The sequence below is a fragment of the Acomys russatus genome, chromosome 21 (assembly GCF_903995435.1).
Source record: "Acomys russatus chromosome 21, mAcoRus1.1, whole genome shotgun sequence".
NCBI classification, from domain to species: domain Eukaryota; kingdom Metazoa; phylum Chordata; class Mammalia; order Rodentia; family Muridae; genus Acomys; species Acomys russatus.
The window spans coordinates 46,891,564-46,918,410 of NC_067157.1; the positions used below are offsets into that span (position 1 = coordinate 46,891,564).

Below are 26,847 nucleotides of genomic sequence, written 5' to 3' on the forward strand. Positions count from 1 at the left end.
TCAAGGGAGTAATCAAGATTTGAGTTGAAACTCAACTAATCCCAACACTAGAAAGATAGAGGCAGGCAGATCCCTGTGAGTTTGAGGCTGGCCTGATCTACAGAGTGAGTTCAAGGATAGCCAAGGCTACGCAGAGAAACCCTGTGTCGAAAAATCAAATTAAATTAAATTTAAAGTAAAAAGATACAGCTGGGTGCAGTGGTGCACACCTGTAATCCCAGCACTTGGGGAGGCAGAGACAGAGGCAGATGGACTCCCTGAGTTCGAGGCCAGCCTGGTCTACAAAGTAAGTCCAGGACAGACAAGGCTACACAGAGAAACTGTGTCTCAAAAAAAAACCTTAAGAAAAAAATAACAAAAATATTTAAAATACATGTAATTTAAAGGATAACAATATATTTTGTGACTAATAAATTACCTTAATTCTGACCTATAGAAACAGTTTCAAATGATTACTTCTAGAATTAACTTCATAGGTAAATATGGCATACTTTTTCTCATCTCCCCAATTCCTATTCCATGCCTTATAAAAACATGTGATTCTGAACATAATCAGATTATTGCAGCATTTTCTTGTGGTCACTTGGAATACTGCTGGTACGTGTGTTTATGGGGTGCTTATTACAAGAGAGAGTCAAAATGGGGGAGCCAAAATGAAACTTGGGGCCACCATGCAGATGCTGGTCAAAGCTTGACTCAAAATCTGCCTCTCGTGGCTTCCTCAGTGGTGGGATGTTCCAGCCATCTGTCCGTACTAGTCCTCTGTGAGGGGCCTGTACAGTCTGGCATGAAGACAGCATCTAGCAAGGAAAACACTAACTAGTGGGAACAAAGCAAAGAAAGGAAATTTGACAAAACAAAATTCCTCCGCCTTTAGTGTCTCAGATCCAGATGGGCCACAGCCTCTAATTTCTTTCTGTGGCTACTTTCAAGTGCGAGGCAGGCATATGGAAAGGCTGTGGGCGGGCAGTGGGGCTCAGAGCACCACACTCAAGGACTTGAGAAAGACTTTGTTTAGCATCGCTTCCCTTTGTGTGGCAACAAAGGAGAAAAATTAAGTTCTGTTTTGGAACGTTTTAATTAGAATACATCAGTAATAAAGGCCACCCAGAAGAGGGGTGACTCAAGGAAGCTCATAGTGCAAAGAAAATGTAGCCAATGGACATGATGGGGATTGATTTTCTGCCATAAACCAGAATGGTGGAGCTGAAGGTCTCCGTGCTAAGCAAAACAAGCCAGACTAAGAGGGACAAGCATCATGCTTTTTCTTGAATGTGGACTCTAGGAAATTTAAAAAAAGAACAAACTTGAGAGTAAATCAGGGTTATAGGGGCATGGATGGAGGCAGGGGTAGAGTAAGAGAGGGCAGAGGCAGGGGTAGAGTAAGAGAGGGCAGAAAAAGGGCTGGGCGTGGTGGAACGCCATGGAGGCAGAGACAGGCAAATTTCTTTGAGTTTGAGGCCAGCCTAGTCTACAAAGTGAGTCCAGGACAGCCAAGGCTAAACACACAGAGAAATCCTGCCTCTAAAAATCAAATAAATAAATGAACGAATGAATAAATGAATGAACGAATGAATGAATGAATAAATAAATAAATAAATAAAAAGAGAGGGCAGAAAAGATGTGACCAGAGATGTGCAAGCATGCCACAGGGAAACCTGTTGTTTCATATAATTTTAGTACGTAATAAATTGTGTAAAATTCAAAAGTCAGAATCCAAATAGCCTTCAACTGTTTCTTGGCTTAAAAAAAAAAAAAAAGCACATTCAGTTCTTTCTGATATGGCAGTGCCTTCCAAAGTATGATGTGCATCCTGGTGTGAATGTCTTTATGACTTACATAACGCACATCACTGAAGCCAGTGCATGCTGGGGTAAATGAGCACGTTCTCTATGAGGATGAGATGCACAGGGCGCTACACCGACGTCCGAGGTAAGAAAATGGAAACGTTTACTTGATACCATTAGTTCATCTGGCAGTAATAACATCCCCAGGTGAATTCGTCTCTAATACATTCCCACAAGATTCTATGTAGTAATCTGCTAGGCACAAAGGTTTAAAAAATACTGCATATTCCACTGAAGTTTCCGTAGTAGCCTGATTATAAGCCTACAGAGATTACACTACTATGCAACACGTTCCTTTCCTGTGACACAATTAACGTTCTTTTCTGCCACTCAGCCATCACTTCCTAAGCCCCTCATTTGTGGGTGGAAAAAGGCAACAGCGGGGGAGTCAGTACGGCTTTTCTGTCTACAACTGGCATTGCTTTGTGAGACGACATTTGAACTTCAGCATAGGCCAAGGTGTGTGTACAGTTGGCCCTCCAGCCTGTACACACAGGCTCAGCCCACTAAAAGCATTGAAAAAGACCAAAATTGTGTCTGTCATTAATATGCACAGACACATTGCCTCGTCGCAGCTGCCTACAGAACGTCATATAGCAGCTATTTTTTGCAGGATTATATTGCATTAAGTATTCAGAATAATCTAAAGAAGGTCTAAAGAACCTGGGTGGAGAGAGATAAGATCATTGCTAATATCACACACAGCATTTCCAATGGGGGACTGAATTCCTGCACACTGTAGTATCCACAGGGTCATGGAAGCCAACTCCTCACGGATGTTGAGTAACAGCTGTACTTACAAGCATCATTTCATACAAGAGAGAACTCAAGCTCGGAAAAACTAAGTGATGGAGCCAATAGACACGCACTGATAAGGTCTTAGGGTTGGCCTTTAGTGAAAGAACCACTGTCTTTTTTTTTTTTTTTTTTTTTCTTTTTGTTTTTTCAAGACAGGGTTTCTCTGTGTAGCCTTGATTGTCCTGGACTCTTTGTAGACCAGGCTGGCCTCGAACTCACAGTGATTCCCCCTGCCTCTGCATCCCAAGTGCTGGGATTAAAGGCGTGGACCACCACCATCCGGCTCCCACATTCTTTTTATTCCAGTCCACACACGCATGTTCCCTCCATCTCCGTGGTCAGAACATAGACTATTAATCCTTTGCTATTCCCAGAAGCCAGCACAGTTTTGAATGAACAAATGACTCATAAGAATGACAAACTTCCAGGACTCCACTACCTGCTTAACGGCTTCCGCCCTGCTGAGAGGTGGCTGTAGGCTGGGCTTCAGGTCTGGCTGGACTGCAGAGATCCACGCCTGGCACTGCTGCAGGGTGTCTTGCCTACTTACATGCCTCTGAAGTTCGTACTCCAAACTGCGGTATACCTGAGCCAGAAAGAGCAGTGTCGGGATGTGAGAGATGGCCTCTGTCTCTACAAACGTCACTGTAAATGAATAAGCATGTTGAGCCAGTCCACTGAAATCCCCAGGACTCCCTAGCACCGTGCACATATCTAACATGGCTGCATGCGTTCCAAAATGATATAAAATGAAATGGCCACAGCCCAGTTTATAATTCCTCGATACATCCACATATATCAATATTATAAATAACAGGCCTGGTTCCTATAAGGGGCAAAATGTGTTAGGATCCATGAAGCCACTGAAATAAACTCTCAAGAACATAAGCCAGAGAGTCTGGAAGCTCTTCCTCTGTATTATAAATATCATAGTTTTTGTTTAAACTAGGAGCTAAAAGCAACAACAACAAAAAGAATAAAAAACAATTTTGTGTGTGTGTGTGTCTTTTGAGACAGGGTTTCTCTGTGTAGCCTTGGCTGTCCTGGACTTGCTTTGTAGACCAGGCTGGCCTCGAACTCACGGAGATCCACCTTAAAACATAACTAGACTACTTTGTTTCTCAAGCCTTAGTAGAAATAAGTAATAGTACATGGAGAAGTGGAGGAGTTTGAGACAAGAACTATAGTGCAGAGACTGGAGAGATGGCTCAGTGGTTGAGAGCACTTGCTCCTGCAGAGGCCCCAGGTTTGGTTTCCAGGACCACATGGCTGCTCACAGCCATGTGTAAGGCCAGCCCCTGGGGACTGACAACCTCTTCTCTGTGGGGCACTGTGCACATATATAGTATAATACATGCTGTGGTGGTTGGAATAGGTATGGCCCCATAAACTCCTGTGTTTGAACGCTTGGCCCATGGGGAACAGCACTTTTAGGAGGTGTGGCCTTGTTGGAGTGGGTGTGGCTAGGAGGTGTGGCCTTGTTGGAGTGGGTGTGGCCTTGTTGGAAGAAGTGTGTCCCTGTGTGGGCGGGCTTTGAGGTATCTTATGCTCAAGATTTTCCCAGTGTGGAACACATCCAGTCCCTTTCTGCTGCCCAAGGATTAAGATGTAGAACTCTTGGCTCCTCCAGCACCACATCTGCCTGCACACTGCCATGCTATGATGATGATGGACTAAAGCTCTGAAACTGTAAGCCAGCCCCAATTCTTTTATAAAAATTGCTGCGGGGGCTGGAGAGATGGCTCAGAGATCCATCTGGTTAAGAGCACTGACTGGTTTTCCAACGTTCTAAATTCAATTCTGAGCAACCACATGGTGGCTCGCGTCCATCTATAATGTGATCTGATGCCCTCTTCTGGCCTGCAGGTGTACATGCAGGCAGAGAACGATATACATAATAATAAAAATAATAAATATTTTTTAAAAATTGCATTGGTTGTGGTGTCTCTTCACAGCAACAGAAACTCTTGCTAAGATACATATATTCAGGCAAAACACTCATACACATAAAATAAGTCTGAAAATTTTATAAAAAGAACCACAATTGGGACTCATTCATACATTTTTTTTCTGATATGGCTATTCAATTAATTCATTTTCAACAACTTGACCAACTTAGCTACCTTGGTCAATAAAATTAGCTCAAGGCTGGCCAGTGTAACTTAGTAATCTTCATTTCAAAAGAAAAGAAAAGTATGTTTTCAAGGTGAATTTTTCAAGTCTAAGAAATCAACTAATATCTATAATTTATTTATTTTTCTCTCATTACAAATACAGATCACTCTCATTTCCAGGGTATCTCATTAGTTCCCCCTGGCCAAGCCTAATAATGAAAACACAATGGAATTCCTTAAAAACAGACAGAAACATCGGGCATCATTTAAAAATTCTACAATAGCTGGGTGTGGTGCACATACCTTCTGGCATCATTTAAAAATTCTACAATAGCTGGGTGTGGTGGCACATACCTTTACTTCCAGCATCCTGAAGGCAAAGGCAGGTGGATCTTTGTGAGTTGGAGGCTAGCCTGGCTTACATAGTGAGTTCTATGTCAGCCAGCATGATGCAGCAAGACCCTGTCTCAAACAACAAATAATCAAAACAAAACAAAACACCACCACCAACAACAAAACATCCAAGAGTGGAAATAACAAGACCTAAAACCTACAACAATAGAAATCAACTTGCTTACAATACTAGTTTTTATTTAAAGAACAATTCTTATTTATTGAGATTTATTTTTATGACATTGAGAATGTAGTTTTTGTGGAAAGTCACCCATTAAAGTACAATTCAAAACTGATGTGGACTTAATCCACTTTTTCCATTTTTATTCAAGTGCCCAAAAAATATTGAGCTAAAATAGAAACCAGCCTTCATGGTGTTAAACAATTAATGGGGGAGGGGGGACTAAAATGCATATACTTTAGTGCTACAAAATAAGTGGCAAACGATAGAAGAATTTTGATGCCGTATAAATAAATAAAAACTTAATATAACTTTTCCTTTTGCTTGCTTTGAGATAGAGTAAGAAGACATTGGGCTCAATTGGATGGACTCCCTTTGCAGCCTTGAACTCATGGCAACCATCCTGCCTATGTCTTCCAAGGACAGAAGTTATAAGCATGAGCCATCACACCCAATTTAGCAAACAATTTTTAACTTTATTTATTTATTTATTTATTATTTTTGAGACAGGGTATCACATCGCCCAGGCTAACTTGAGACTCAAAATACAATGTGATGTGGATAACTATGATTTTCAGGCCATGTGGACTCTAGTTCTGTAGTTCTAGGATTACAGACATGTGGCACTATTCTTGGCTTACGTGTGCTGAGGGTGAACTCAGGGCTCTGTGTATGCTAGGCAGGCACTCTACCAAGGGAGCCACATCTGAGCCTAATATACTTTCTTAATCAATTCTCGGTCTAAAGGATTGGATGGAACTGATGTCTGCATTCAGTCTGTCTGGAGCATACACCTGACACATTTGTTTTGTGTGAACTCCATCTTCTTATTTTCTGTCTGACAAAACCCCAAAGCTACCCCACAGATTTGGGCATCCATCTTATTTATGAAAAGCTGGCCTTCCTATTCAGCCCATCACTGCATGGGATACTCTAGAGCACTCACCCTCTGGGCTGTGCTGCAGACCGCAGAATAACTGTCCCTTGTGCCCTGGAGGTGAGCTTGTACACTCTGTTTCTGCTTTGCTTGCAGGTGGTCCGGGCACTGGCCAATCAAAGTGTCACCTTTGGTTTTAAGGTTGTCCAGGCGGTCTTCAAAACCTGCTATTTCTTCCATCATTGCCTGCAGGGAAAAAGAAGAAGAAGAAGAAGAAGAAGAAGAAGAAGAAGAAGAAGAAGAAGAAGAAGAAGAAGAAGAAGAAGAAGAAGAAGAAGAAGAAGAAGAAAAAGAAGAAGAAGAAGAAGAAGAAGAAGAAGAAGAAGAAGAAGAAGAAGAAGAAGAAGAAGAAGAAGAAGAAGAAGAAGAAGAAGAAGAAGAAGAAGATAGACAACACCCAGGATTCCATTCTCAGCTTGAAATAACCTCTTGGTTGTTGCATCAAGGTTAAGGTCTAGTTCTATTGTGTAACAAACCTTTTAAAAGACATTTGCAATGTATCTAGGTTATGCATTAAGTAAAAACAAAACAAAAAAACAAATGCATATTTCAGGAAGCCACCAATGGGAAGAGTGCATGAGTTGTGTATCAGCCACATGACAGTGAAGTGACCTTAAGACTACAGTGTGTTCAGAGCTGGTGTCAGAAAGGTGTCTGCTATGGTAATACAGCCAAGCTACAAGATGTCCATCTATGTGACAAATCTGTGTTATAACATAGGCATGGATTTTGCCTTTGACAATATAATTACTACTTACTCACTACTCTAACATGTATATGAATAAAAGTAACTATCATGTTTTCAGGTAATTGCCTGCTGTAGCCTGGAAATTAGAAATAAGTGCTAATAGGCATGGGGTGCCACTGTTATGCAGCTGAGGGGCTAAAGCACAGAGAGGTCTTTATCAAAGTAACTCAGTAGTAAACAGCCAAGCTTCCCATTTTGGGACACTTCCTTCTGGACGTCAGCTCCCACCACTGCTCTCACATATATTATCCAGTGAGGATGCTCGCAGGTTGTTCAGGAACCAAGAAGGAAGCTTGTCAAATCAGCCTTGAGTTATTACAGGGCACACAAAGCTAATGACAAACGACACATCCCAACATAAGGATGCTGGGGAAGATACATCTCTACATAAAGGAACCATGGGTGGAACTTCAGCAATGCTGAGCTCTCCTTTTGTGGTAGGGTTGGGCTAGAGGACACAAAACCCAATTGGAAATCACTTTTGTACTGCTTGAAACAGAAATATCATATCCTGGGAGGGAGAGGGGGAGGGGGAAGGAGACAAGAAAGGGAAAGGAGAGCTAGAGGGGGAGGGGAAGGAGAGGGGGAGGAGGAGGGAGAAACCACACCCTGCTGTCTACAGGGATGGACTATCTACTGGATTAGGATATGTACTGGTTAGTTTTTTGTCAACATCACACAAGCTACGGTCATCTAAGAAGAAGGAACATCAACTGAGAAAAATTACTATGAAGTTGGTCCCTGGGCCAGTCTGTAAAGCATTTTCTTGATTAATGATTGATGTGCAGGGGCCCAGCACACTGTTGGTGGAGCCACTCTTGGGAAATTGGTCCTGAGTTATATAAGAAAACAGCTGAGCAAGCCATAGAGAGCAAGCCAGTAAGCAGCATCCCTCCATGCTCTCTGCTTCTGTTCCTGCATGAGCTCCCGCCTGACTCTTCTTCATGATGGACTGTAAGCTGTGAGGTGAAATAAATCTTTTCCTCCCCAACTCACTTTTGGTCATAGTATTTATCATAGCAGTAGGATACAAAATAGAACAATCCATTTTGGCGGCCTCACAGAAAATATCAGCACAACAGTTGCTCATCTCCCACCCAAGTACTGAGCATACTCGAGCCCGCTTAGCTTCCAGGATCAAAAGGCGTCAGGTATGTCCAGGGGAGTCTGGTCAAAGGTTATTAGTTTCGATTCCTATTTGTGAGGTGAAATTTTTCCTCTGACAAAGAGGCTTATGGCATTCATGGCATACCATAAAGTATCGATAAATGATTTCTCATCAAGATCATGGCAGCTCATCCCATAAAACGATCCACAGGCCATGTGTGAGCAGGCCATATAGTTACTAAGAACACAGACCTACAAAGATAAGGTCTATTCTCAGGGCTGTTCTTTGTGGATCATGAGATTGCATTCCCTATAATTTTCAGCACAGTTATGAGGTGAGATGGGAGTAGGAAAAACTATGCCCCAGAGGCTCATGTCCCTGCTAGGACAGGTGTGTGATTGTACTGAGACTTGTGTATTCTTTATTCTCCCAAGTATCAAGTGCAATGGCTCTTTTGACGGTTTGAATAAGGATGCCCCCATCGGGTCTTGTGCATTAATGCTTGGCCCATAGAGAGTGCCACTATTAGGGAGCGTGGCCTTGTTGGAGGAAGTGTGTGACTGTGGGTACTGGCTTTGAATTTCTATGCTCAAGCTCTGCCCAGTGTGACACACAGTCTCCTTCTGCTGCCTGCTGGTCAAGACTGTAAAACTCCCACCTCCATCTCCAGCACCATGTCTGCCTGCACTCCGCCATGTTCCCTACTAATGATGATAATGGACTAAACCTCTGAAACTGTAAGCCATGGTGTCTCTTCACAGCAGTGAAAGCCTAACCAAGACAATTCTCAATTGTCAGCTGTCCTTAAGACTCACACCAGGTTCATGAAGCAGTCATTATTCACAGCTGCACTTACACACACACACACACACACACACACACACACACACGCAGCTCCAGGGAAAACAAAGCCACCCTGTGGTAAGATTAGCTGTACCTTGTGATGGGCGAGCTGCTGAGTAATGGTCTCTAGGCTGCTTGTCTCCAAAAGGTCAGGTGCCACCAGGCGGCTGGACATCTGCAGCAGCCACTTTTCTACCTCCTGGAGTTCAGTGTTGTAGTCTTCATGGTCTCTGACTTTTGCTTCCAGACTGAGGACACGCTCCTGCAAAAACCAGGTGTTTGCCCAAGTTGACTTTTGAGCCCAAAACCTACTCAAAATTCTGTTATGTGTGAAAATATCTAGGGTAACTCATAAGCTAGGCAGAGTGAATTGTATCAGAAAACTACCAGGACGGGGCTGGGGTGCAGCTCAGGGGTAGAGAGTATGGGTAATATAGCCAAATACACAGGCTCCATCTCCAGCAGCTAATAAGAAACTAATTATGTAGAAAATCATCATCGGGAATGAAAAAAAAATCAGCTATCATGCTGTTCCCTGTGCCTCTGACCCATGGCAGTCCTCAAGTCTACGCCACAGAGGAAGGAGGCAGGCTCGGTTCTGGGGAGTCAGCGCTCACAGTGTGGCCCTCTCCTTACCTTTCCTATGCTGCAGAGGTCCTGGAAGTCACTTTGAAGTTTTTGCATCTTGTCCTTTAACATCTGATCCTGTACCAGTTCCAGAAGTGCCTCGCCCTTTTCCCGCACTGAGGTCACAGACGGCTCGTGGGACAGCACCATTTGTTGTAGTGACTTGAATCACAGAGACAAAAAGGGAGGAACAACCATCTCATCCGGGTGAATTAGAAGAAAATACACAGGGGCCTGTGGCAGGCACGACACCACCAGCCTCAGAGAAGGATCTGGCAAATATTTACTGAATCAGTAAATGACAAGCATTAAAGAGAGAGTATAGCTAGTGCCATTTTCAAATATTACACAAAGGAAAGATACACACAGAATGGCCTCTCATAGCAGAGAAGAAGAAAAAAATTTCATTTAGCTAAATTGAACACAGCTCCTATTTTCTGCTTCCCTTTTTTTACATTCAGCAGAGACAAATGTCAACAAAATGCAGAGTGAAGGACTGTCTATCACTTTGGTAGTCACGAAGTCTGCTGCACCCTGAGTTAAAGGTGGCCTTGGGTAGAGAAAGTCTAGAACCATACTTGCTGAGACAAGCTTAAAACATATGTAATGGTACCGGGAATTTGATGGGAATTGGGGGAGGTGAGGAAGTGATTCTTGTGAGAGCATCTTCACTGACAAGCTGCCAGGCCTGATGGAGAGAGGGGGGCAAGCACACATAGTAGCTAGAAATACCACAAGCTTCCTTAGAAGCAGTTTGGAGTGAGCTGGCATACTGTCCTTCTTAAAGACTATTGCTAAACCTTCTTGGCTATTTCAAACCCACATGGCCTACAACTCTGTCAAGGCACTGGGCCATGAATAAATAAATAAATAAATAAATAAATAAATAAATAAATAAATAGTGTGTGTGTGTGTGTGTGTGTGTGTGTGTGTGTGTGTGTGTGTGTACTTCTATGCCAAGATTTCCAGGTGGGCAGAAATGTGTAGGCCATTCATGACAATACATCACATGTAAGCTTTGGTGATTATGTTGAAAGTATGAACAGGTAAAATAAATAATTTTCTCTACCTTTTTACATATCTTCTGTATCTTTAGAGAATGCTACTGTTCCTTCGGGAACTTAATTCTCTGGTTTTTACCTATAATTGGTCTATTAGAAGTTATTGTCTTTAACTGTGCCATCTCAATTGTAATTTGCTGTAAGTCAGAGTCTGGGACTGGTGAAGCAAACAATGAACAGAAGTGACCACATGGGCTACGCGTGTTGCAAACAACCAAGGTCACACTTTTTGCATCATGCAGTCTGGTTACAGGAAAAAAAAACTGCAAAAATCTCATAATGTTTTTAAGCTTATGATTTTGGGGTGGGCGCCATTCACGGCTGCCTTCAGCCACGTGAGGCTCTCGGGTTGGAACTGAGCACTGTTGAGACGATCCATTGAGTAGAATTGAGTAGATCAACTTTTGCATAGTAGTCCCTAATGGAAAAGGACAATGCCAAGGCAGCACATTTAGCCACACAGCTGCATGGGTCAGCAGCAAGCAGAAGGGCACAGAGGGGTACGCTTCAGCACGCTAGGAGTGACGTGATATCTCTCCCATTCGGTCCCTGCCTGGCTTCCACACGCATGCGTCAGCATCAGCGGGTAGCAAGGCACTACCTTGTATTTGGATAGCTGCGCCTTTTTCTCATACAGCTCCATTTTGGCTTCTTCGGGTGTGTGCAGGACGTCCTGGTATTCCGCCATCCATCGGGTCAGCACTTTGCATTTGTCTGAGAACTCTTTGGCTAGGTGAAGGCCCTTCTCCAGGCTCATGTGCTCCTTCCGGATGGTGCCAGTCAAGTTCTTCATCTGCTCCATGTGGTTGTGGATCTCCTTCCTCAGTGCCTCAGCCTCGCTCTCCTCCAGGAATTTCACAGCCCTCTCTCCTTTCTCCCGAGCCGATTTCAGCAAACTGTGGCCCTTCTCCATGTCTTTCAGTAAAACCTGAGGAAGAGACTGGGTTATCATTGCTGTGCTGGGACCCCATGACCAAAAGCACCTTGAGAGGGAAAGGGGGTTATCTCACCCACAGTTCCATACACAGGTCATCACTGAAAGCTTCCTGGGGAAGGATCTGGGGGCAGCAATTGATGCCCCGCCTACTTTCTTATAGAGCTCAGAACTACCAGCCCAAGGGATGGCACTGCCCACAATGGGCTGGGCTCTCCCCTGTCAATCACTAATTTAGAAAATGCCCCACGGGCTTGACTACAGCCCAATCCTGTGATCTTCTCCGTAGAGGTTCTCTCCACTGAGGTAACTTCAGCCTGTGTCAAGCTGACATAAAACCTGTCAGCACGGAGGGAAAGCGTTAAGCAGATACAGAGTGGGCCTTACTCCCTGTTCGGAGGTTTTCAGGTTCTGTTTGGAGTCATCCTGTACTTCCTTGAAGCGTTCAAAGCCTATTTCTGGGCTGACTGGTCAAGGAATCTGAAGCTCCCTTCTTCAGTTCAACAGAGGATTTAAGTATTGAGCATTACATCATTTCCAAATCATAGTCTTCAAATGGAACCCAACGTGTCTTTTATCCACAGCAAACCCCCAAAAGGTTTTGGTTACTGTGAATGCACCAAGGTGGGAACTTAGGATGGGTTTTAAGATCTAACTGCCAGGCTTTGTCTAATTAAGGCCTGGAGGGAAGCTGCACAGAGGCCATTTCGGATGACCAGACACCACACGTGAGTAGAATCTGCTTTGGCCTTGGCGTGTATGTGTGTGTGTGTGTAATACCACGTTTGGATTAAAATGATGAGCTGAAGGCCATTAGTCACTTAGAGTTGGGAAGAGCACACATGCGTCTACATCTGCACAGGGAGAGGATCGTGAGAGAAGGAGGGAGGGAGGAAGTCGAGCCAGGAGGGTGCATGTCTACCTCCAACGTCTTCAGCTTTTTGCCCATCATCGCTTCATTGACTTGATCAATTTTGGTAGCCACATTCTTGAAATTTTTGTGAGTGGAGCCATACCAGTCTGAGTAGGAACTGAGTGATGATTCTGTCTCATCGAGACACTGGATTTCCTCTTCTAAGAATTTTATTTGCTCCTGTGAAAGCAAAGAAAAGACTGAACCATAGGCAAAAGCCCTGGGGCCAGGGCCACTGTGGACCACTGGCATCTCCAGTGGATGGAGGCGGAAAGACCACGTAGGATCCCCGTGCCAGCTGGTCCTGGTGGGGAGAGGAGGGGGAAGCTCACCAGCACTTGGAGCAGCAGGGCCTGGTACCGGGATGTCAGCTGGGTGGCCTGGCAGCCCATCCTGCTGCTCACACGGCCCTCATCCAGGAGCTCCTGTGCTCTGGTTCCCACCTCCTCCACTTCATCCCTGTGTGCCGACAGGTCTTCATGCCACTTCTGAAATGACATAAGGGACAGAGAGAAAGGAGCTCACCCTGGACATTCTTAAATAAGACAGATACTGGCTGTGTCTTCTGAAGAGGACACAACTTCTACATGTGCTTGTGAATGCGTTTATTCTGCATTTATTTTGAAAGTATAATAAAACATAATCATTGTGAAAAGTCATGGTAGCAACTGTATATTTATGACTCTGCGTACTTTCCTCTGTATTTTATACTTTGGTTCAAATGCCTTTCAAATGCTTAAATGCTTCCCTTGCAGTTTAGTCGATTTTAAAGTGCTGAAATGAATAATGGAAACTAATTGTCAAGGCCTACTCATCATTTTGGATGTGCAAGGAACTAAAAATTAGAATAGAACTAGTTGTGAGTTATTAACCTAAGGGACTATGTTAAAAGCCTTTCATATCAAAACATAATTGTAAAAGATTGTCATTTACATATATTTATAAAAGTCAACAGCAGACGTGAGAATTAAACACAATAGTTTCACAAAACTGTATTCTTTTTTTTTTTATTTTAAAAATGGATTACTAATGTGTGTGTGCGTCCACGAGTGTGGAGGTCAGAGGAAAACTTTAAGGTGGTCTGTCCTTCCAGTGTAGGTCCTAGGGACCAAACTCAGGGACAGGCAACGAGCACTTTCACCTGCTCAGCCATCTCACTGGCCCGGCATGAAACCATACTCAGTTAAAGACGAGCCTAAGAAGTAATTGTTGGAAAAAAAGAGAGACCCATTTCATTTATTTTAAATGATCTCAATAAGCAGAGTAAGAGCCTGGAAGACATTCACCTTAGACAGACAGTTCCTGAATTTTTTTTTTTTTTCATGAAATGAACTATGAACTATGCGCAAGGTAACTTGCTTTGACAAGACTTGGGAATTCCCCAGAGCTGCACCTTCATCTGAAGCAACTGGGTTTCCTTGGTGGATCGGCTACTTTGGCATTCGCTCCTGACACTAATTTTCTCCTCCATTCTCTTGAGCCATTCATCAACTTGTTGGGACTTCTGCTCCATCAGCCTGAGTTTGTTCACAATGTTGTTGAACTGCGTCCGGGTCTCAGTCAGTCTGTGCTGGTAAGCCTGCCAGTCCTGACGGAGAGACTCCAACACGCGGTCCTCCGCCTGGGGGGTGCCTGATGGGATCACATCCTCCCTGGTGTGAAGGGCTGAGTTCAGCAGGGCCTGACCCTCGGCACAGTGCACTTGAAGCTCCTACAGGAGAAAGTGAACGGGCATCAGATCTCTCTCATACCATACACCATACCAGTCAGCGTGTCTCAGCTAAGCCAGCTGGGCCAGCCTGTGGTCCACACTAGACAAAAGTGATTTCATTTTGCCCTATTGAAGAAAAACACATACCTAACACCAAATACTGTCTTCCTAAGTCTAGAGAAAGGTCCTGAAAATTCCCAATTCAAAGAACAATTAATTTTTCAATTAGGTTTCTGAAATCTAATTTTTTTTTCAGCTTGTAGGCAAAAGCACTATTGCTTAGAGCAATAACCTAGCCTTATTACAGCCCAGAAGCGTCTTACACAGCATGGAAAGGCTGGTGGCCTAGGCGTTAACTGTGGGCTACAAATGTGCCAAGGGGTGGGAGACCTCTTCCAGGTGTATGGTCTAGGGTGCAGTGGAAGTTTTGGTTTCTTTAACAACTCAAGTTATGCTATGTAAATATTTTTGTTTTAATCCGAAATGTGAGATATGGGACTGCCTTAGTTTATCCACAGCTGATAACAGCCTCATGCGGGGCGTGGTCTTTGTGGGGCATGGTCTTTGCCAGCTGGAGAGAGTTTAATTCTGAGGACTTGGGGAGGGCTTCTAAGTGACAGACAGAGGAAGAAGGCGGCTGCTGGTTTGCTCTTTGCTGGACTGCTGGATGTCTTGACGACATTGGTATTTTCCCAAAGAACCCGGTGACCCTAACCAGCTGGAACTAAGTCTAAAGAGGTCTATGTCCCTTGTCACTTCTAATCTTTCTCTCCTACTTAGGGTGGGGGTGGGGGGTTTGGAAGGGTGGTAGAGGCATTAAGCAACCTCAAATAAAACAGAGTTAAAAAAATAGTGCCTACACTAGGGAATATGGTGACCCAGAAAATTTGGACCAGTGCCCCTTGTAGGAATTGAGACCTGGAAGGCTGAATCACTGCACAGCCTACTAGCTGCTCCCAAGTACAAACAGATCCCTAGATTACAGTATAAGCCTCGAAGATTCATTCTAAAGAGCTGAGCATCAACATACCTTAATTAGCATGTATTGCCTCTTATAGAAACACCATATCCTTAAATACTCTGGCAAAATGGCATTATAGACTTTAAATTCTATTCATAAAAAAAATCAATCCATATTGAATGATGATTATCTACAACAAAAATAACCATATAGAAACCCCCACCATGAACGTTAAAGGCAGCAACACGTTCTTTCAGGATGTAGTAACGTGGATGGCTGTTTTGCTTGCTCAGCATGCAAAGGCCCTGGATTTACATCCCTAGTACCATACAAACAAATGAAAAACCAATAGAACAAAACTCGCGCAACAGTGCACATATGTGAGGCCAGTATTCAGAAGAGACTGAGGCAGGAGGATCACCAATCTGTGAGCAACTTACGATATATGTCAAGGTGAAGGCCACTCTGAGCTATCAAGTGACACTGTCCTAACCCTGCCCCTAAAAGAGAGCCCTGCGCCTGTTGCCTACAACTGTTTGAGATGGTGAGCATTTGATGGGTTTTCCAGGAAGACTCAGAGCTCTCACATGCTACAAAGTTACGCAGCACCTTCATTAAGTGCAATGTCAATGTTAGCTTGTATGCTGTGTACTTGTGTGCACAGGAAACAAGACAATACAAATTTACATACTAATCACACAAGCACAAAAGCTTTATTTCAAAATTCTTAAATTTTTTTCAAGGTGATGTCTTATAAAATTCCCTTAATTTGTTTGCATATTTTTCCTGTAATAAATACTGTAGGTTTTGTAGGTCTTTGGGTTGGCCTACCATTACTTAATCCTGTGAGTGTGTCATTCAGCCACAGCAGTATCAATAAAACTTTTATTTTTTTTTAATTTTTTATTAAAATTTTTACATAGGCCTTTATATTATTACATATATACAATAAACTACCTACCACAAGAAGAACCATGAAACAATCAGGAATTATATATATGTTACAATCATAGTGTTTTGGCTATTTGTATTTGGCAGTCTTAAAGAAAACGTCTTTCCTATCTTGGTGAGCCTAAAATTCTAAATATTAATGCACAGACATTGTGGCCATAGGCTGTAGTTAACTGATACCTACTATTCTAATTTATTAATCTCCTTTCTTTCTTTCTTTCTTTTTTTTTTTTTTTTTTGAGACAGTTTTTTTTTGTGTGTGTACAGAGCCCTGGATGTCCTGCACTCGCTTTGTAGACTGGGATAGCCTGGAACTCTAGAGATTTTCCTGCTTCTGCCTCCCTGAATACTAGGATTAAAGGCTTGTGTCCCCATGCCAAGCCTGTTTGTTGGTTTATTTATTTATTTATTTATTTATTTTAATTTACATATATTGGTGTTTTATCCATATGTATGTCTGTGTGACAGTCTTGGATCCCCTGGAACTAGAGTTACAGACATTTGTGATCTGCCATGTGGGTGCTGGGAATTGAACCTGGATCCTGTAGAAGAGCAGCAGCCAGTGCTCTTAACCACTAAGCCATCTCTCCAGCCCAGTCTTCTTAATTTATCTCCCTCATGTTTTATAGAAATAGTTTTATCTATCATGTAAACTATCATTCTACCAGATAAATTCTCATCTATCTCACTATATCAAGTATTTATGCCAAAGGGAAAGCAGCATCGTTTGATACATAACTGTGCATATATGTTCTGTGAATCAGATTAGACCCTCAGCTTATGAAAAGTAATTGGCTCCTATGGTCCACAAAACTGCAATGTGCCTAACATCTAGTACTTAATTGCTTTATGACTGGATCAATTGTTTAAGGTTTTCTTATTTTTATCTACCCTCACAGTAACTGTGTGGCATCAGAGAAGCTGTCTTGTATCTGATATCACCTAGTAGCAGAGTCACACACCACTGAACATTGTGAGAATATGTAAGAATCCTAGAGCAGGCCTGTGGTGTAGCAGGGAGTTACGGTGCTTCGCCACTGTTTCCTGGCCCCGCACCCTCCTTCCTCCTCAGCATTTGTGCGGACTCAAGTCAGGTAGTGTAGAAGAATGGGTGTCAAGGGCCTGGAGTTCACCTGGAGCCATGCTAATCTGATTACAGTGAGATAGAGTCTTCTGACCAAATCAAGAGAAACCTCTAGGCAGGAACTTGCTGGCTCCCTCCATGGTAGCTTAAAGAGCTCAGCATTCGCTTTTCGGGGTGTCTGTCTGGACTACAGTGGGAAGAGAGCAATGTAAAATAAACAAAGCCGATTGCTCGCAAGCAAATGGTAACAGCTGTTGGGTGTGGGAAGCCTGCTTGTAGTGCCTGCATTCCAAAGACTGCGGTAGGAATATCCTGAGTTCAAGGCTAGTCTGGGCTGTATACCAGGTCCCCGTCTTAAACAACGATAACATGCCCATGTACACACATGTGTATGCACGCACGCACACATATGCCTGTACGGTGTCATGGATCAGGAAACATATTATTATAACGCAGGAGATGAGAATCTTAAGTCACCTAATGACATTGTGACTTGTGTAACTTCGAGTATGTATTTATCTTATGACTAGGTCAGACATTTAAGTAAGATAGTTTCTTTTCATTCAGCTGTCACAGCTGTGTGGCGGGAACTGAGTGGGAGAGTGTAGTGTCTGAGTCACCTAGAAGCAGGCCCCATGGCGAACTGGAGTCTGAGATTTCTAATGCCCAGTCTGCTCACCTCTCGTTACACCACACTTCCTCAAACTCAGCACAAAGTCAGGGGTTGTGTACACCAGGGATAACCATGAGAGTCCTTGCTTCTCCAACTCATCTTAGCTGTCGGGACAGTTTGCTACTCTTAACCAAGTCTGTTTGGGTTTAGCCATATGTTAAGGAGTTCTAGTACACTCTCTAGTGGAACATGGGAATGGTCTTCTCAGCCTTTTCCAATTCTTTGCTGTGTGTTCCTAGTAGCCTTTTCTGGGAGACCTCCCAACCCCTACCTAACTGTGGGTATCAATGATTGAGGGATCAAAGCTGCCATAAGATCCCCCGTGCTAGTCTATTACTGTCCTTACCTCACTACTTACAATAATGTACACATGGGTTCGTTTTCCTCACTAAATTGCAAGTTCCTCAACAGCTGAAATTAATGGCCAAACCGCTGTTAAGCGCTGAAGCTTGGACAGTATCTGCTTTGCGAGTAACTGGGCGAGTGAGTATGGATGTGGGCTGTGACCACTGTATCCATATCCGCTCTATCTGACGTCTTGCCCTCTGCTGTGGTCCATGTCCAGAGCGTCCACACTTCTAGCTACTATGATTTCATCTTCTAGAATTCCAAGGCAAGTTCCACACCCTCAGGAGTGCAAGAGTTTCTTGTTTGTTTGTTTGTTTTTTGTTTTTTCCCCAAGACAGGGTTTCTCTGTGTAGCCTTGGCTGTCCTGGACTCGCTTTGTAGACCAGGTTGGCCTCGAACTCACAGTGATCCACCTGACTCTGACTCCCAAATGCTGGGATTAAAGGCATGTGCCACCACTGCCCTGCACAAGAGATTTTGACTGAAGCCAGGGGCCTACAGATCATGCTATCCCTCAGAGCCTGGCATGTTTTGTTGGCTCCTGCTGTTTTAGTCTTCATCTGAAACTGTCCTTCTGAGAGCAATAGAGAGGCATGGCAGCCAACACCACGCCCTAGATCAGTAGCTACTCTGATCAGAGGCCACCCTGATAGCAGAAGGGCGCCTCCAAGGGCTGGTTTTGTTGGTTTCAATTGCCTAACAAGGGATGGGAGTGTGAATGTTCCAGACCAAGTCTTACCTTAACTGAATGTGTACCAGCTCTCTGCAGGGGGTCACATTAACTTCCTGTCACTTGAAACAATAAATTATTTTTCATAGAAAGGACCCCTTTGATTCCTGATAGAATTACCTGAAGATCTCGCAGTGTTGTCTCATGGGCATGGGTGTCACCCTCCAGAGCCAAGCATCGGTCAAGTTTCTCTTGTTCTTGCCCCAGCCAATTTTCAAATGCCTTCAGGTCTCGCTGATACTCTTGGTGAAGGCGAACCAGCTTTTCCAATTTTGTTACTGCTTCCTGTAACCGGCATTTAAAATGACTTAGGAAAGAAACATACCACCAAATGCAGAATTTGCTTTTGGAATTAAATTTCCTTGTATGTGCGTGTGTGTGTGGTGTGTGTACACATGACACTGAATGCCTGTAAAGGCAGAGAACAGCTGCTTTTAAGCTCTCTCCTTCTGACTTAGGAATCTGGATCAAACTCTAGCTGCCAGCTTCAATAACAAGAGGCTTTGCTTGCTGAAACATCTTGTTGACTATACTTTTGAAATTTTGGAAAAACATACTTAGTCATTCAATATATACTACATGAAATTCTCAAGGAACTAATAAAAAAGAATGAAAGAAACTGCATTTCTCTTTCTAAAAAACAAAACAAACAAGCAAACAAACAAACAAAAAACCCCAACAAAATAGAGAAAAAAATATCTAAGTCTACAAAGACCTCAAAGATCTTTTAGAATTAACTGCCTGACCTGTGAGTTTTCAATGAAATGTTAGATGGACATACTACAAATGAAGTAACTTTACCTTTAAGATTCACCATGGCTAGCAGTGGGAACTGAAATGTTTACATTGTGTCTTAAATGAGAATTTGGACTTGGTGGACTGATTTTTCAGGACTCTGTCTACTAAAATAGAATGTCCTCCTAAAGGGTGTTATTTTCCTAGGGAAGCCTGGGTGGCAAGTGGTAAATACTACCAGTGAGTGGCTTCTACTTTAGAAAATTCCCATAGCCAGGTATCACAGAGAATTTAAGAGCTCTCAACTCAAAGCTCTCTGAAATTTTTATGAAAAATGTTTCATCTCTAGTTGTTTTTTTTGTTGAGAATTATTTTGCCACCTTAACTTTGAGGTGCTAGCAATATTTGAAGTTTTGTTTAATTTTGTTAGTGGTATTTTTTAAAATACTAAAACTCATTTAGCTTGTTTCGTCCTGTTTTCAGAAGGTTGTCAGGCTTGGAAATCATTCAGTGTGTAAGCGGTCGCAGTCTTCCTCCACATTGGGTGAGTCCACATGACTCTGGCTAGCCATACCTTGGCCCTCTCTTTGATGGCCTGGTGTCGTTCCTGCAGCTCCTGCAGTTCTAACTGGGTGACATAATGCTCTGTCATGCCTGCCCTCTTGACTTCAATGGTCTCCAGCAGGCTGCTATGACTCAGCACTTCTTCATTCAACAGCTAGAGAATAAAAGAATAAAACAGTAAGATGAGTTACTCACGCACAAGCACACCACTGACCTTGCAAAGATATGGGAGACAAATGACCTTTAGCTATCCATATGTTCACCTGACTTATACATACAGGTGTGCATGTAAAACACTACACACACACACACACACACACATATGTATATGTGTATATATACATATATATGTATGTACATGTGTGTGTTTCTATGTGTATTTCATAGTGTCCAGGATGTCTCTGAGACACTAATTCCCAATTATCTGCTTTCTATTTCTACTTGAACATTTCAAAATTTTCTATCTAGAAATGGCCTTCCACTCTATCACCACCCCACCTTCTTCCTCAGCCATGTCTGAAACAGGAAATGCCCCACCCCCACCCCGCCACCCCACCTCTCCAGTAGGCAATGTGGGACACCGCAAAGAGTCCCTTGTTCTCTCTGCCTATTGCAGGCCACTGTTAACTTTCAATTGAATTTTCACAGGAGTCTCTGACAGAGGTAAGGATTAGGGCAAACTGGGCTACAGAGTCTACTGGAGGCCTGAACACAGTGCAAGAGAAGACACCCATGCCCTCCCTGAGGTCACCTCCTAGCACCGTCCCCTGCTGTATCTGCTTCAGCAGTCTTCATCCTATAATGCACCAGGACACTTCCTGCCTTGGCCTACCGACATGATGGAGTTCTCTGCCTTTGATTCTGGCTAGACTACTCTCTTTGCTCAGTCCTTTAGGGCACTATCTGCCTGTCTCCTGTCTCACAAACCTTTCTAGTCCCTGTGCTCTGACTCTAAACAGTCTATGTTAACCTTCCAAATTAGTGTCTCACACCATACGATCTATCATTGTGACATCTTCTCTTTGTGATATCTCCAAGTTATGATTACTTACTTAAATGTTTATTATTGAGTATACATATTCCTATCAGAATACAACCTTTGCTTGCCATCTTACAAACCCCTGAGGGAGCTCAATGTTACACTGTAAACAACAAGGAACAAGTCCAGCAGTGGTGGCGCATGCCTTTAATCCCAGTGCTCAGAGGCAGCAGCAGGAGGATCTCTGAGTTTGAGGCCAGTCTGGTCTACAGAGTGAGCTCCAGGACAGCCAGATCTATACTACTTTGTCTCAAAAACAAACAAACAAAAAAAGGGGAGGGTGGGGGAGCAACATGGGGCTCTTAGTGGGTGAGATGGTCACCTTTACAGGAATATAGCAGCCAGCTGATCGACAAGAGACAAGGTGAGGATTAGGAGCCTTGCATGATGGCTTCTATACAAAGCAGATGGATCAGCAGGAACTATTGGTGATGATATGAGGATGGGAAGGAAGGGCCCTGGGTGAGGAGATGGACCATGTGATGTTGATCAAAATTGTGCAAAAGTAGCACTATGGGGCCTACGGTTTAGCTCAGTGCTACATTACTTGCCTGACATACACAAGGCCTTGGCTTTAATATCCAGCATTGAGGGAGAGTAAGCAGGTGGGAAAGAAAAGCAGTGGTCGTGCAAGAGAATGTAAGAAAAAGAATGTATGTTTACTTCTGAAAGTAAAGAGTTATTTATTTATTTTCCATGGATGAGGGACATCTGCAGGCCACCTGCAGGCCAGAGGAGGGCATCAGATCGTAGTCTAGATGGTTATGAGCCACCATGTGGTTGCTGAGAATTGAACTCGGGACCTCTGGAGGAGCAGAACCATCTGCTTAACCACTGAGCTATGTCTCCAGCCCCTATTTCTGACATTAAGAAGTGACAAATTTTAAATGGTCTGTGTCATAAAACTTGGGTCTATATGATTATACTGGAAAAGAAAATTTTCACTCTTGAGTAAAAACAACTGCCAACAACACTGCACTTAAACATTTTTTTTTTCAGAAATTTTAGCGCAGGGTTTAATTTCTTCATGTGTATGTCTCTGTGCTTAGGTGACCACACATTGGCTTGAAGTTTATGACAGAATGCAAAGAGTGTGCAATCCAAAACCTTGGCTTTTCCGAGGGCAGTCACTTTCTCCTGCAGCTCTGTGTGCTGTCTGTCGGATTCGGTGAGGCTGCCTTCCATAGCATCCAGCCAGCCGGAGAACTGCCGCACGTCATCCTGGTAGCTTGTCCACTTCGAGAGCGCTCCTTCCAGCTGACTGCAGGGAGTTGGAAACAGCAGGTTTGTTAATCCAGGTATCTCCATGGGTCAGATGTCTGTCATGTGCACTGGGTCCCCTCGGACCCAGCAGATAGTTGAGAGGCCTGAGATAGATAGCTGGCCTTGGTTTACCAAATCCAACTCTCAATTTCTGATGAAAACAGCCACAGAGAGCAGGGTACATTTAAATCCAAGCTGCAAAATGGGACTGAACAGGATCTCTAGGGCATCAAGGGGACACCAGGCACTGGGAGAGACTGAAGGCCTCCCAGAGTCTCCAGGTCAAGTCAGAGTAGAATGCCAACCAGAGAACGCCCACTGAGACCCAGCCTGTCAACCCATAAGGCTATCCAGAGTAGGAAGGACAGAAAAGAGTGACTACCAGAAGGAATGACAAACTTTGGGAAAAATAAGCATGGTGATCATTTTGCATGGAATTTAAAAATCAGAAAATCACAGTGGAAAATGGGGCAATGTTCCCCAAAGTGGTCTAAATATGAAAGCTTAATGTTTCCTCGCAGATAAGGACTTCCTTCACTCAATACAGACATCACCTGGTTAATGCTCTGAATTACTGAGACTAATCTTCATCTTGTGATTGGCCTCTGTACACACTATTAGTGGCCACTCACAGGTCTCCTCTGGTCTCCTAAGCCCAGGACTGCCACTGGACTTCCAGTGGCTGGATACTACATCTTTCAGGCTGAGGACAGTCCCTGGTCCCTGCTGTATTCCCAGGTTGAGAGCTGAAAACAGTGAGTGACAAGGAACTGTCACCCTCTAACAAACAGCCCTCAAGCCCTTCCTGTGTCCCAGTTGTTTCTTCTTTACCAGCTTCCTCTCTTTCTGCCCTCAGATGGAACAAATCAGAGGCACCTGTGTCACCCAGGCAAGAACGTCCCAGCTGTGCACCGTGGGGCCGGTTGGGTGAGATGCCTTTTCTCATCACTCCTTGATCAGTATCTCCTTGAGAATCCTCCTGAGTGAATCACTTGGTTTGAATCAAAATATCCCCATTTTATGAAACAGTTGTTATCCTTTGTTTTTTTTTTTAAAGCATGGATCAGCAGCAAAGAAATACACAATTTAGTTATGTTCAAACATAGGCACAACATTGCAGGCCAACTGAATGCAAGGTTGCACCCTCTAGATTCTCTTGCTCTTTATAGCTCTTAGAAGAAGGGGGTGGGGAATAAGAGAGGGAAGGAGGAAAGGAAGGGAAACAGGAAGTAGTAAAAAGGAAGGGAGGAAGAAAAGAGGAAGCTAGGAAGGAAAACAGCCACCACTGATGCATTCTTTTGTCTTTCAGTCAATGGCTCCCTGGCACTGTGCACAGCATCACTCACCTTTTACATCGGATCGCTGCAGACAAGAGCGACTCCCACATGTCCTTCACAGCCTGTAGCTGCTGCTGCACAGCAGGGCTGCCTTCCGGCGAGGTGCTCTGCAGAATATACTCCCCCCGGGTCATGATCATTTTCATCTGAATCTCTTTTTCCTGTTTCACTGACAACAGAGCCTGGGAAAAACAAACACAGAAGCCCTTGTATGTGTATGTTTAATATTCTTGGCTGGCCATAGTTCAGAGGCCCTGAAGACCTGATGGTCTCTGAGTGACCTTTGCATCATAATCTCGGGCCTTCTCTGCTTAATTCCTTCCTTCATCTTTCATTTTCCTGGTTTAACAGGGGGACTATATATCCATAAACACTCCAAGTTCTCCAGATGGAAAGTCTATATGTATCTCTCCATGGAAGCTGGTCACATGGATTGAGTTTTTCATAGGAACTGTTCTTTTTGGCAGGAAAAGGAAGTTTTTAAAAAAGATTTATTTACTTATTATGTATACAGTGTTTTGCCTGCATGTACTCTTGCATACCAGAAGATCTCATTATAGGTGGTTGTGAGCCACCATGTGGTTGCTGGGAATTGAACTCAGGACCTTTGGAAGAATAGCCAGTGCTCCTAACCTCTGAGCCATCTCTCTAGCTCAGGAAAAGGAAGTTTTAAGGCATCATTGCAAGACGGTTAGTACCTGCCAAAATGCAAACCTTGTTGTCACTTCTTAACCTATGTCTTACACCTTCTGCAGCTCAGCTGAGCATCTAGTGGCCTTGTGTCTCCTGTGTCAAGAAAAAAACATCAAGCTTGCCCTCAGTTACAACAGGGTTCTTCCCTCTAGTCTTTACCTCCATTTTCTTCTCCCTTAAATTTCCACACAGTCAAATCTGCACCAGGACATACCCTTGTTCTTATAAAAAAAATGCATTTACTTCAGGGGGTGGGGGAGAGGGAAGGAGGGAGAGGAAAGGGGAGAGAGTGGGAGGGGGAGGGAGGGAGAGACAGACAGGCAGAGCTAGATATAGTGAGAACAAGTTGGGAAAGCTGGTCCTGTCTTTCTACCATGTGATCTCTAGAATTAGACTCGGGGCTAATGGTGCAATTACCTTTATACACTGAGCCATCTCACCAGCCCATCCACCCATCATTCCTAAAAGCCTAATTAGGCGTTGGACTTCATGAGGTTCTTGCTCCAATGTTCAACCCCATCTCTCCTACACTGTTCCATCCCTGTGTGTATCTATAACCTACACACACACACACACACACACACACACACACACACACACACACACACGCACGCACACCTCACTGTCTGCAACTCTTATTTCCTACACTTCAACCTCAGCTGCAGGCAACACAGCTTTGCAGAGGAAAGGTCATGGCTTATTCCCTTTTGATTCCTTCCTGTCAAAGCAGAGTGCCAGGCTACTGAGAGGCATTGAAGTTATGAAGAAGATGTGAATGGATGAGGATTAATCATTTTCATTAGAGATGCAAAATGAAATTGAGACTTCAAGGTGGGAGAAGTATTGACTCAATGACACAGCCAGAAAAGTGTGTTGAATAAATGAACAAAACGTTCCAAGAAAATATTTCCTCAGAATTCATGTGTCTGTGATGGAATTTGAAGTTAGTTTCTTGATCAAGAACTAAGCAAATCACCACATGTGCATCTTTCTTTATTGTCTGTAGTATTTGTGGATGGATGGGTCACAGTTTACATGAATGACTAAGGCTTAGCGATGAACACACCATATAAGCAGAAACACATGCGTGGAGCGTCCAGAAATTTCGTATAGACAGAAGACCATAGTCACACAGGCCTCGAGAGACTTGAGGAAAGACAATGTGTAAGAGGGATGTCTCTCAGGACACATACCTCTAGCTTTAGCATCCTGCCGTCCAGCACACTTTTGTCAGACGTGGGCAGGCAGTACGAATCCAGCACGTGTAGGGCATCTGTCATCCAGTCCTGCAATTCTTTAACGCCCAGGGAGAACTGGTTGTGCTCAGCTACAATTCTGTCCAGCCTGGACAGTTTCTCCTGGAGAGGACAAAGATGTTCTAGCTGTCGGCTTCCCTGAGACTTCACGCCCTACAGCTGCTGAGACTGGAAACTAACACTTCATGAGAAGCTAACACAGTCAGTCCAAGGCTGTCCCGAAGAGGACCAAGTCTGGCCACTGCCTGAGGTATGGGACACACCTTTCTAGGTAGTGAAAAATCTGTAGAATAACTAGGTCAAAAGGCACAACAACTTCAACTCACTGCCCTAAACAGATGTACTTAGGAGAACCATGATTTACTTCTTACTCAGTATAGTTTCTCCCTAACGTCTACAGGCATTGAACTCACAATCATCTGTAGCTTTCACATATTATATTTGGTTCAACTGATACCACATATTCTTCCAGATCTACACTGTAGACAGAGTCTTAAAGAATAGCAATTTGATATCTTGCAATAGTTCCAAATTACGTCTGTGTAATATGTGTGGGTTTTTTGTTGAAACATAATCATTTTGCGCAGGAGTGGAACAGAGTGCGGGGCCTCAGTACATGTGCACAGGACGTAATGCATGCATCTGCATTTTCAATAACAAGAGAATGTACGTGGTTTTCCTCATTGTTTCACTTCAGATCATATCTCACACGTGGGTGAAGACTTCCTACAGCACTCACGTTCTTACAGCACTCAAATATCTTCCGCGTTTTAATATCTTAGCAAATACAAATGAATAGGAAGGGTTTTGTTTGGGAAGGCTTTTGTATTTGGGGTTTTTATTTTTTATTTTTTATTTTTTTGAGACAGGGTCTTGCTTATTCAGTCCAGCCTGGCTTTTAATTCACAGGGCAACCCAATCTGGCCTTGAACTTGCAGCAATCCCCCTGCCATTTCTTCTTGAGTCCTGGGGTTCCAGATGTGCTCTCACATACCAGG

The 26,847-nt window shown here is 43.6% G+C and overlaps 1 protein-coding gene across 2 annotated transcripts in view; it reads right to left on the minus strand.

Annotated features, from left to right (window-relative positions):
- Window positions 1-26,847, minus strand: part of Syne1 (spectrin repeat containing nuclear envelope protein 1) — a 454,246-nt gene that overhangs the window by 197,312 nt on the left and 230,087 nt on the right. For both annotated transcript variants that reach the window (XM_051164670.1, XM_051164671.1), the window contains 13 exons: window positions 25,787-25,951; window positions 23,910-24,082; window positions 22,408-22,561; window positions 20,272-20,415; window positions 19,083-19,247; window positions 13,898-14,215; window positions 12,837-12,992; window positions 12,514-12,684; window positions 11,259-11,585; window positions 9,606-9,758; window positions 9,064-9,231; window positions 6,280-6,456; window positions 3,085-3,231 (listed from right to left, as the gene is read on the minus strand). In XM_051164670.1, the coding sequence (XP_051020627.1) occupies window positions 3,085-3,231; window positions 6,280-6,456; window positions 9,064-9,231; window positions 9,606-9,758; window positions 11,259-11,585; window positions 12,514-12,684; window positions 12,837-12,992; window positions 13,898-14,215; window positions 19,083-19,247; window positions 20,272-20,415; window positions 22,408-22,561; window positions 23,910-24,082; window positions 25,787-25,951 (2,418 nt within the window). The remainder of the gene's footprint in view (window positions 1-3,084; window positions 3,232-6,279; window positions 6,457-9,063; window positions 9,232-9,605; window positions 9,759-11,258; window positions 11,586-12,513; window positions 12,685-12,836; window positions 12,993-13,897; window positions 14,216-19,082; window positions 19,248-20,271; window positions 20,416-22,407; window positions 22,562-23,909; window positions 24,083-25,786; window positions 25,952-26,847) is intronic.